This window comes from Podarcis liolepis (assembly GCF_965112155.1).
Source record: "Podarcis liolepis genome assembly, chromosome: 5".
Lineage (NCBI taxonomy): Eukaryota > Metazoa > Chordata > Lepidosauria > Squamata > Lacertidae > Podarcis > Podarcis liolepis.
The window spans coordinates 75,728,146-75,740,441 of NC_139556.1; the positions used below are offsets into that span (position 1 = coordinate 75,728,146).

General features: G+C 41.6%; 1 protein-coding gene across 1 annotated transcript in view; it reads right to left on the reverse strand.

Moving 5' to 3' along the window:
• XRN1 (5'-3' exoribonuclease 1) overlaps nt 1–12,296 on the reverse strand; it is a 45,130-nt gene that overhangs the window by 16,527 nt on the left and 16,307 nt on the right. The window contains exons 19-28 of the mRNA XM_083503639.1: nt 12,116–12,219; nt 11,444–11,575; nt 10,111–10,273; nt 9,359–9,472; nt 8,820–8,918; nt 6,887–7,002; nt 5,868–6,014; nt 4,863–4,952; nt 1,267–1,402; nt 445–501 (exon numbers count right to left, since the gene is read on the reverse strand). Coding sequence (XP_083359765.1) covers nt 445–501; nt 1,267–1,402; nt 4,863–4,952; nt 5,868–6,014; nt 6,887–7,002; nt 8,820–8,918; nt 9,359–9,472; nt 10,111–10,273; nt 11,444–11,575; nt 12,116–12,219 — 1,158 coding nt within the window. The remainder of the gene's footprint in view (nt 1–444; nt 502–1,266; nt 1,403–4,862; nt 4,953–5,867; nt 6,015–6,886; nt 7,003–8,819; nt 8,919–9,358; nt 9,473–10,110; nt 10,274–11,443; nt 11,576–12,115; nt 12,220–12,296) is intronic.

Below are 12,296 nucleotides of genomic sequence, written 5' to 3' on the forward strand. Positions count from 1 at the left end.
CTTACCTTTCTTGGTGGGAGGAGGAGTTAACCCATTGATAATGAGTTCATGTCAAATGGAGAAATAAGAAGCATTATGTGTGTAATATTATTGTGTTTATAAATGGGTAACAGTGCAAGATTAAAAAGTCAGCACTACCTGAATCCTGACTATTACTTGGTGTGAAGGAATATCTGAACAAGATAATGAAAGTTTGTGTGAAGCTTTCTTTCTTTCTTATTTATTTACACTGTTTAATTGTTTAAAAAGCCCTCCTCAAAGCAGTCTGTGTACAGTATGTCTAAATGAATATCAAATTAACATAGACAGAACACCAAACTCTGTTGGTCATGAAGTCATTGTTGCAATTTTAATTAAATAATTCAGGAGGGCACCATATTTCCCTATGAGCAAGACAGAATTTCTGTTAAGTATCCTTCCATTCACAAAATATCCCAAACTTACCCTGAATAACAAGTGAGGTTTCACCGTCACACGCACTTTCTTATTGCTTTTCCTTTGCTAAAGGGGGAAAACAAGAAACTGAATACACAGAACAAAGTTTGGATTACGCTTGCTTTTCAACATTTGTCTTTCGCTCAAAGTAGCTGGATCATCGCTCTCTTTCTACATAACACCTTTCTTTCAACTACTTGTGCCTAGTGAACAATGCTCTCTACCAAAACAGTCTATTATGCCCATAAGTACTTATGTTATATCAGCATAATCAGGGACACTGAACTTGGGAGAGTGTGTGGTTTTTTTTTTTACAGTGCTTGACAAATAATGATTTTATACATAAGTGAATTTGAAGGAATATAATGTAATGGGGCAAATCAGAACTGCTGTTTCAGAAGTCTTCAAAACCAAACCTGCTGAGTAATAGATATCCAAGCAAGTCGTACTCAAAGGAGGGCCCACTGAAATCAGTGTGCTTAACTCAACTGATTTCAATGGGTCTAGCCAGAGTATGACTAGCACTGGGTATCACCTGATATGTGTAACTTTCTAGACTGAAATCTTTATACAAAATTTTGCTGGATAACTAAGTGGCATACAAATGATTAGTAATATATGATAGAGTAAGCAGATAAATTGCTAATGTTTTCTTATTAGTTGCCATACCTCATAAAGCAGGTTGAAATTCAAAGTTAAGCTCAAACTATCATGCTGGTTAAATACAATTTTTCTGACAGGAAGTTCTAATACAAATTTATATTCTCATTCCTATATATTGCGATTACAAGACATATGTTAAGTTCCTCAGACTTAAAATAAAAACAGTACCTTGCACTTTTCTACTTCTTCTTCAATCTTTTCGACAATAGCCATATCCAAAATTTGCAAATCACAAGAGGAACGAGAGAGTGCACTGACAGGATGAGCCTTTAGCCACGCCATGATTTCTTGAACCTTCTCGGCACTACATTAAAAAATTATTCCATATCAAAAAACATTGCCAATAGATAGATAAACTTTATTTGCATTAGCCAACGGCCATAGCAACATAAAACAAGCAATATATACAAATAAAATATATACAAATAAAAAAGACAGCAATGGGTAAAAAGGGCAATCAAATGACCAATATAATCAGTTCAGATAATCCTTAATCTCACTGCAACCTCAATAAACCTAGCACCTTAATCTCACTGCGACCTCAATAAACCTAGCACCTTAATCTCACTGCAACCTCAATAAACCTAGCATCTTAATCTCACTGCAACCTCAATAAACCTAGCACCTTAATCTCACTGCAACCTCAATAAACCTAGCACCTTAATCTCACTGCAACCTCAATAAACCTAGCACCTTAATCTCACTGCAACCTCAATAAACCTAGCACCTTTGCTGTTGTCTGATCGTTTTGATCTGATAAAAGAAAGAACAATGTGGCCTCATGGGCGGCCTGGAATGGTAAGTAAGAGTGGGGTAATGATCTCATTCCTCAGATCTTTATAAAGGGGACAGGACAGGAGAACATGAGCCACTGTTTCCAGATTGCAATCTCCATAGGGGCAGAGTCATTTCTCAGTTGGAATCTGCCTCAAGTATGGCAGAGGGGACATTGCCAATAATTTCACTCAAAGGTTAAATCAGCTATAAAAGTTCAACAAACCACCCACTCATATACTATTACGATTTACATATAGTTCAAATGAGCTTCAGCAAGCTACTGAAACTGCAATCCTAACCCCACTTACCTGAAGTAAACTCTTCTATTATTATTTAGTCACTTTCCTCATAATAGTGACCAAATGCAACTTGCCGTATTTTTCGCCCTATAGGGTGCACTTTTTCCTCTCCAAAAATGAAGGGGAAATGTGTGTGAGTCCTATGGGGCGAATGCAGGCTTTTGCTGAAGCCTGGAGAGCGAGAGGGGTCGGTGCGTACCAACCCCTCTCGCTCTCCAGGCTTCAGGAAGCTCTCAGCAAGCCTTGGGAACCCGTGGGAGTTCCCGTCGGGCTCCCTAGGCTTGCGGATAGCAGCCTGCATCTGTAAGCCTGGGGTGTGCTGCACAGCGCGCCCCGGGCTTCGGTCCCCCGACCTGGTTTGAAGCCTGGCGGCGGGGAGAAGCGCGCTTCTCTCCGCCGCCAGTTCCACAAGCTCCGGGGACAGCGGGGAGACGCAGCGCGCCTTCCCACTGTCCCCCGACCTGGTTTGAAGGCTGGCGGCGGGCAGAAGCGCGCTTCTCCCTGCCGCCAGCCCCACAAGCTCAGGGAACAGCGGGGAGGTGGAGCGCCGCCATCCCACTGTTCCCGGACCTGGTTTGGGCTTCAGGCAGATATCTGCAAGGCGTGGGAGCCCGGCGGGAAGTCGCGCCGGTCTCTCAAGGCTTGCGGAGAGCTGCCTGTTCTGGGCGCTGCGGTCGGGGGAAGCTCGGGCTTCCCCCGCCCCAGCCCCGTGCCTGGGGGGGAATAATTTTTTTTATTTCCCCCCCCCCCAAAAAAAAACCAACTAGGTGCGTCCTATGGGCCGGTGTGTCCTGTGGGGCAAAAAAGACAGTAAAAACCCTATATAAAGACTAAAAACCAATTGCAACAAACAAAACAACTTAACAAACATATCTATACAAATAAAAGACAGGTCCTGAAGATCCTGAATTCAATAGGACATATTTCTAAGTAGATGTGGTTAGAATTTTGCTGTAAGGGATTTAAGAGTTTACTTTACAAAGGTATGTACTTTAATGAAAAAAGTCAGGTCTAGTGTATATTTTCAGCAGAATCACAAAAAACTGTGAAAAAACTAAACAATAACTTTTATTTGCTAGAGATATTCATTTTCTTACTACCGCTATAACTCCTTACAAATAAATAAAACATAAGTAAGCAGGTCTATTTCAGGATGTAGCCACTCAGTGTATATTATAAAGAGTTGATTGGCTGTAGTATTAGTTGGTTATATTATCAGAGGATGGGCTTGTCCAAATGGTTAAAGCTAATTGTTGGAAGAGCACTAGGAATCATGCTTTGATACCAGCTATCGCAAATTCAACAACTACCGTAAATTTCGCTCTATAACACGCAGATTTTTTGTCCTAAAAAGTAAGGTGAAATGTCTGTGCGTGTTATTGAGCGAATGTGTGGTCCCTGGAGCTCACTCGTTGGAGCGCAGGGGTAAAATAGGCAAAAATCAGGCAAAAATAAGATCGGGCGGGCGGGCGGAGGGAAGAGGGAAGGCAGAAGCTTTCCTGCATTCTGCCTCAGGGTCTTACTGCCCACCCGCTTCTGTTTCTGTTGCTGCATTTGCTCAAACTCAACAAAGAGCAGGGAATCCCCTGCCCTCCTGGCAAGCAGAGGGTTAAGGAAAGGATCACGTCCTTCCTTCTAATCTTCCCTAGTCACACTGCGTGCAGGCTCCAGCCCACCACTTCCTCCTCTCCGTGCTCTAGGGACTCGCAGGCAGCCGAAAAGCATGCAGGTGGGAGAGAGAGAGAGGGCTGGCTTGGGTGGGGGGGGGGAACGACTTTTGCTTTACAATGGTAGGTTTCTCATTTCTTTTCCAAAAGCAGAGAGCCCTGCCCCCAGGCCCCCTCCAAATTACAGCTTCTCCAAGCAATGTACTGCTGGAGGGAGACAGTATGCTTGTTTGGAAGAGAAACCCTGCTTCCCTGCTCGTAAGTAACAGCAGGCTGGATTGCAGAGTGAGACATGGAACTCTCTGGATTTATATGCTGTATCAAATATCTTAATCTATACTTTCTACACGCGGCTGGTAAATCAGAATCTTTTTTTGCTTTTTGCTTTCCTTCGCTCCCCATTTAAAATGTGGTGACAAAGCACAGATCCACATGGATCCTCAGGATTTTTGCATTGGGTCACCCCAAATTCACCATCAGATCACATTACATGTCCATGGCTACAGTCTGTACCAAAAAAATCACGCACCCACTGTTGCCTGGGGCTGCAATGGTGCAAAAACGTGGTTACAAAGCATGGATCCACAGGATCTTTGCACTGGGTCACCCCAAATTCACCATCAGATAACATAGCATGTCCATGGCTACAGCCTGCACCAAAAAAATCACGCACCCACTGTTGCCTAGGGTCGCAGTGGTGCAAAAACGTGGTTACAAAGCATGGATCCACATGGATCCTCAGGATTTTTGCATTGGGCTACTCCAAACTCACCGTCAGATCACATGTCTGGCCACAGCATGAACCACAAAAATCATACATCCACTGTTTCATTTAGAATATTTTTTTTCTTGTTTTCCTCCTCTAAAAACTATGTGCGTGTTATGGTCGGGTGCGTGTTATAGAGCGAAAAATACGGTAAGTTTGAAGAATTGATTCGAGGTGCAGAACTGAACTTGTCAAGACTCATTTTTACGTCCCTGTAACTCCCCTTATAATGCTTTAAAGGTATGAGCTGCTTACCCATTCTCTTCTTCACCTGGCCAAATGTCATCTTCGTAGAATATGTCCTCTTGACCATTTTTGGCTAGGTAACTAAAAAGTTCTGGGGTCCTAAGAAAATGCAAATATATCATTCTGAGCAGATTTTGTATACATCTCTATATAAATTCTATAAAACAGTACCTTGCCGGTTGAGCATGCAGCGACAAATTTATCTCTCTACTATATCTGCACTTGTCTGTTGTGACACTGGAGACAAAAGTGCACGCACACACTCAAGTTAACACATAGTGAGGGAAGCCTGAAAAGTGCTGAGCAAGCAAGCAGGCTGGCAGAGCGAGGGAGTGAGCAGCAGGGGCCCTAGACAGGCCTTCTTGTGCTCCCCATCGCCAACACTGGTGGTGTGGATTTATCCACCTCACTCACCCACGCCTCCCTCCCAGCCAAGAAAAGGAAGCCTGAATTTTAAACAGTTTTCCTTCTCTTGGCTGAGAACGGCTCATTCCTGAGATGCCTTTGTTAAATTAAGTCATGCTTCCTGGTACATGCAAACCAGGGAACAGACATTTATGCATTTCACCCATGTGCAAGACATCTCAAACGTGAGGAAGTGAAGGAAAATAAGAGTGGCATACCTATGCGAAGCCAGAACTTTGTGGCAAATGCTGCAAAAATGACCCTGTTCCCATTGTCTGAATTACTGCTGCCCACGTCAGTTGTACAGTCGTACCTTGTAAGCCGAACGCCTTGGCACTTGAATGTTTTGGCTCCCAAACGCCGCAAACCCAGAAGTGAGTGTTCCGGTTTGCGAATGTTCTTTGGAACCCGAAAGTCCAGCGCAGCTTCTGCAGTTTCCGATTGGCTGCAGGAGTTTCCTGCAGCCAATCGGAAGCCGCGCCTTGGTTTCTGAATGTTTTGGAAGTCGAACGGACTTCCGGAACGGATTCCATTCGACTTCTGAGGTACGAATGTATTTAACTGTTACATGCAAGGCATATGCAGTCTAAAGTGTAGTTTAATGCTTACCTTTCCAGATATTCAGCAAGGAGTTGCTCTACAGCTGAGGAATACATCCACTCGTTTCCAACTTTCTTGGTATAGCCAGGGACCTCTTCATTCTTTTTATTGAATTTTAAGTTCAACCCCACATTTGCTTTATGCTCTCCATGTGGACTGCAAAATCAAAAGTTGGAATGCTAGCTAAATTTTGTGAATAAATAGCAATATATTACTGGCGTAATATATTCCTTATAAAAATACTACTAATTAACCACTGAATGTAGAACTGGAGTATTAACTCACTGAATCCTAGCAAAATTTTACAATGTAAAATAACAAACATATGACCTCGCTTTAGAAGAAGTCTACAATATATTTAAACAAGTGATTATAGTTCACACATGGATCTGGTAAAAGTATAAACTTGTTTCAAAAGTGAATTTCCTTCTGAGAAGATTTTGTGATTGAACAGGAATTCAGTCTCTTTTCAAGTTCCTTATTCCTCTGTTGGAATAATAAGAACCCCAAGAAATTAATGAATGTCCAAATCTAACTAATATCTGGGATAGGAAGGGGAAATACAATGTGCACAACTGTGCCAGACAAGGAGGCCAGTCAGGCAGAGCAATGATTTGCACTAAGTCCTGTCTTCACATTTTTCTTCTTCACCACATGAAAACTCTTCTTGCATATATACTTTTTCAGGATACAGTGGTACCTCCGCTTATGAACTTAATTTGTTCCGGAGGTCCGTTTTTAATGCAAAACCGTTCTTAAAATGAGGCGCCCTTTTGCTAATGGTGCTTCCCGCTGCCGCCGGTGTGCGACTTCCGCTCGCATCCTGGGGCAAAGTTCGCTACCAGGAGACCTACTTCCGGGTTAGCGGAACCCGAAGTGTTTGTAAGGAGGATGGTACGTAACCCGAGGTTCCACTGTATATGGAATGCAAACAAAGTAACTTCACCAGGTAACAGCTTTTTGTGGCCTTTGCTACAAACTAACAATCAAACATCTTGCTGCAAAAGAAGTTTATACTCAGAGCTTACTTTCTCCGGGATCCTCTTCCAATAAAAATGCTTCCCGTAAATCTCGAAACAAGATAGCCACTCACTCCAAGACGACTGGCCAATACATATCCAGGATTGTACTTCACGGAATATTTCTGCAACAATATCAGTTGTATAGTGACGAAAAGGATCATTCTCTTTACAATCTTCCAGAGGAGCAGCAGAAGCAAGCAGTCTTGCAGTCTCATTGCATAACCTTTCGTGGACTAGAGTCTGCTTCATACATCCAATGAAATGGATTCTAGTCCATGAAAACGCAACTCATAATAAATCTTAGTTTTCAATGTGCGTACGATGCTCGCTGGCCTTAGAATCAGAAACTTTTCTGTTGGTCTCGCTGAAGCTTTTAAGAGGAAGGCAGGGGAAGGAACGAAATACAAATGGCAGTCAGCTTCTGCCATGCTAATATGTTCTTTTAACATGACTTCTCAATCCTCCATGCATTGTAGGAAAAATGAACGAAGACATCTTCATAAGGTTTTCACCTGCTCAGGGACTTTCCTGCACTTCTATTTATCTGCACTAAACTGAAAGGCCAGGGAGGCTAAATAAAAATCTGGCACAAATTTATATAAATTAGCATCACTCCTTCACCTGTGAGAGTATTAACCATAACAGTAATAGTAATAAAATTATTTATTACTTCCTCAGCCACTCTGGGCGGCTCCCAACAGAATATTAAAAACACAATAAAACATCAAACATTAAAAACTTCCCTAAACAGGGCTGCCTTCAAATGTCTTCTAAAGTCAGATAGTTGTTTATTTCCTTGACACCTGATAGGAGGGCATTCCACAGGACAGGCGCTACTACTGAGAATGCCCTCTGTCTGCTTCCGTGTAACCTCACTTCTCATAGTGAAGGAACCGCCAGAAGGCCCTCGGAGCTGGACCTCAGTGTTTGGGTTGAACAGTGGGGGTGGAGCCTGCTTAGGGCTTTAAAGATCAGCACCAGCACTTTGAATTATGCTTGGAAACGTATTGGGAGCCAATGTAGATCTTTCAGGACTGGTGTTATTTTCCCCAACACACATCTGCATTGCTCTGCTGAGCTACACTGTTTTCCCTTCATGAGTCTTCAAGGCAAGGCAAGTTTGTGTGTGTCTGCAAAGTACCTAGCAGAACATGGTCTTAACCCTGCTTGCGATGTCTGAATGCTACTGCTAACACAGAACTGAAGTAATAAAAAGGCTGAACACACTCACATAGTTTACATGGCTTTTGGCAATGCTACATGTGTCACACATTACAAAGTCAAAGCTTACATTTGCAAGATTCCAAATTCTGGTCCTGAACCAGATTTTTCATGTAACTCTTGAATGAGATACATATTTAATTGTTCCTGTGTTACGAAACCTGCATTGGAAAACTACGGCCAAAATACAAGGAACGATGAAATTCGCTCAGTAAGGTTAGTTCCCCCTCAAACAGTAGTTTCCCATGTCACCTAAAAAAGGAAGCTTCAAAACTAGTTTGTGCTTTTAAAAAAATTCACTGGGCTTATGCAAATACATACACATGCATATTGTTCAAATAGTACAGTGGTGCCTCGCAAGACGAAAAGAATCCGTTCTGTGATTCTCTTCGTCTAGCGGTTTTTTCGTCTTGCGAAGCAAGCCCATTGACGGATTAGCGGATTAGCGCCTTATCTGCTGATCGGATCAGCTGATAAGCGGCTTAGAAAAAGGGGGGGGGGAGGAAAAAAACCCAGCAGGAACTTGCAAGACATTGTCGTCTTGCGAAGCAAGCCCATAGGAAATTTGTTTTGCGAAGCACCTCCAAAACGGAAAACTCTTTCGTCTAGCGAGTTTTCCGTCTTGCGAGGCAATCGTCTTGCGGGGCACCACTGTACTTATAATAGTTAAGATGAAATCTACAGAGACATATCCACTGTTAAGAAAAATAACACTTACATGCTGATTCTGTATTAAGGCATCCAGCTGAGGTTCACATGGAATGTTGAAAACAACACGAATTCTGCCTTCCAGGATAACATCACATGAATCCTGTACCTTAAAGAGATATTAAAGAAACTCTCTTAAATTTAAGTTCATCTCACACACAGCAGCCAGTGTCTTTCTCCCTCCTAAGAATCTGATGAGTATCTTAAATGAAAGCAACAGCAAAATAAAATTATCTACACTCATGCTGTTTAATGGATTTGTTGTTTCAAAACATGTCTTACTGTTCTGTGCCCTGAGAGCTTGCAATGAAGGGCTGGAGCCAAATAATTTAAACAAAAGAGTAACAGCAAAGAAGAAGAAAAGTTCCTTTACAAAGAGAGGAAAGGTTCAGGAAGGTGAAGAAATGGAAGTGGTACAATAGCTGCTAAAACATCATTATTCCAATGCAGAGCTCAGTTTTTTAAATTATGTAATAAAATAATGCAGAAGGAGTCCGACTTGATTTTTAAGAAAAGTCTTTTGGAAAAACATTTTCAGATAAAACTAACTTCTCCTGTGCAGCCATAATAAGGTGATCCCAGCATGAAGACTGTACATCCCAGAGGGAACAGGTCATCCAAAGTTTTGAGACTGGAGAAGCGGGAATCAAAGGCCTTTATATCCTGCATGAAAAATGAGGGGGGAAATCATGCTCCAATTAAATACTTACCATTAAAATCACAGACATGTCTACTCAGAAGTAAGTCTGAGATCAATGGAGCTTACTTTCAAGTAAGTGAGCATAAGACTGCAACCTACATTAACTATGTGTGGCAATATAGAACAGCCTACTCTAGTTTGCTTACTCATCAAGAAAGATACTAATCCCATAAACGTTTTGAGCATGTCTATACTTCACGTGAACCACTTCCCAATCCCAAATTCTAAGCAGATTCTGAACCATGGCAACTTAAATGATTCCTAAACGCCAAGGACTAATTATTTATATCCTATTATTAAGATATTATTGTATCCTAACTGTGCACTATGTCATTACGCAAGACACAGATAACAAGAAAAATGAAATGATGTTGGAGAAATTTGTATGGCAGCCTTTAGCCACGTCTCTCAACTATACTGTGATAGGATTGTAGGCTACGGCAAGAATGAGGCAACAGGCCCGTAGATCTAAGTGCACATGTGTCTCCTATCAGCAGTAAACTTATAAGCTTAGTATTTCGAATTTTACTGTAAACATTGTGGCCTCTTATCTCAATTCACTGATGAAAAAGTCAACTGAATCGGGAACTAAGGAACTTACCCTGACAATTGTTTGGTATGCAAAAGGCAGAACTTGCTTGGACCACTGCTTCTCCAAATACACTTCACCACTTTGATTTAACTGGTATCTACGCCCAGTTAGCAATTGAGCATAAACAACTGCAGATGTTTCATTTATGATTACTCCTTTTCTTCTCTGGTAACTGGAGGAAAGGGGATATGGGAGAATGAATTTAAGGATGCATACAGCTCAGTCAGTACAGCATGAGACTCTTAGTCTCTTCTGAGTCGTGGGTTTGAGTTCCACGTTGGGTGAAAGATTTCCTGCATTGCAGGGGGTTGGACTAGATGACCCCCGTGGTCCCTTCCAACTCTACAAATCTGTAAAGAGTGATAAACACTTTTCAGCCCAAGGACTGCATTTCCTTTTGGGCAATCTTCCAGCGGCTGCATGCTAATGGTGGGCAGGACCAGAGTAAAAAATGCGCTGAGCAAGAGATCTGACTCTTACATTTGTACAGTAGTTTACACTGAAGCCAAGCAAAAGTCACAACTCTGTCTACACAAACCCCTCCATCCTGAGGCATTATCACATTTCATGAACCCAACCCAGGAAGGCAAAAGCACTCCAGAATGATGAAACAGTGAAAGGTGTAGCCTGGATAGAGTATGGAGCACCAGGAAGGAAGCCTGGAAGGTTACACTTAGCCCCAAGGCCAGAGGTTCCCTACTCATGGGAAAATCTTCCTTAAAATTACTGTTCAAAGAGCCTATAGTACAAAACTACTAAAGTAGCCTATAATCAGCTCTGGGTGGCATGACATCTTCCAAGGAAATGCAACAATCCCTGGTTAAACAACAAGCAGCAAGATTAACTATCACTATAAAGCTAAACAGCTTTAGGTAGAAGTGTGCAATACAGAACCTAGCAAAGGATTATTTCAGTTGGCAAGACTCAGTATTAAACATCAATACATGAACCTTGAAGGTTGCATGGGAATAAAGAGATACACAGATTTCTAGTGTCTCTGGCTCCCTTCAACGTAGAGCAGTTTTGAATGTGATATGGCAAAAAGAATGAAAAGTCTGGAAACAGGGAGTCAAACAGAAGTGAAAACAAAGTTCATTAACTTTTCTATCTATTGCGATTCCTCAAGGGCTGTCTTAAGCTTTTCAGTTTTGAAGGTAACTTCTGAATGAGATAATTACATCCATTGACGTGAGTGTGGCAACCACCAGTTTACCAAAAGATACCTAAAAACTGAAAAATCGGACTCGCAATACATCCACGAGAAGCAAGCTATCCCCCCTTGAAATGAACCAGTATGTCAAAATATGCTGTCAAGCTACAAACGCGGGAGGCAGTGTCTTACTGTTCTGAAATTCCTTGGATTTCTTTCACCCAGATATTCTGTTCTTTATCTCGAACAAATGTTGCTTTGGTTGGTGGGGCAGCATTCCCCATATAGAGCTTCTGTGTTCCAGGAGGCTCCTCCAACTGAAACCTTAAAATAAATTTACATTTCATATAAATAAAAGGAAATCTCGGTCCTAAGCATATTTATTTAGGACTAGCAAATGAACTTAGGACAGCAAATCCACTTGGTACCAATAAATATGTTTCATTAAAGAAATGAAAAGTATGCTTGCTTTGCTTCCAGTATTGATGACCACTAGCCCTGTCTGATCCAGTTTGGCTCTTTTCCCATCAGCAAAGAACAAAGAATGTGGACGATAAATGTTTTGCTCTTCCACAAAAACTGTTCAGTTTATCATAGTCCATTTATTCTGGATGTTTATATTCTGCCCTTTACCATAAGAAATCGTAACAAACATAATTCCAAAAAACAACTCAATACATCCAAACAGAAACAAAACCAAAATTAATACAAGCATTCTGCATCTGTCACGTAAAAAATACCTTAAACTAAATGCAAAAATCCTGCGAGAAAAGGGACATTTTTTTCCAGGCTGGTCTATGTATGGTTTACATAGCTATTTCAAAAAACAAAACAGCCATTGCAAAGTACATTGGTCTTCCTTACTTAGTTTCACCATCTGATACAGCAACAGCTCTGGCTTCTTCCAAGTGAGGCCAGTTAACAAATATTGATTTCCCAAGCACCAAACTGGCTAGATTTTCAGCATTCTGAGGAAGAAAAGCAGTTGGTTAACCTACCGAAAACAATTTCATAGCAAATCTGTAAGTATCACACATAACAAAGC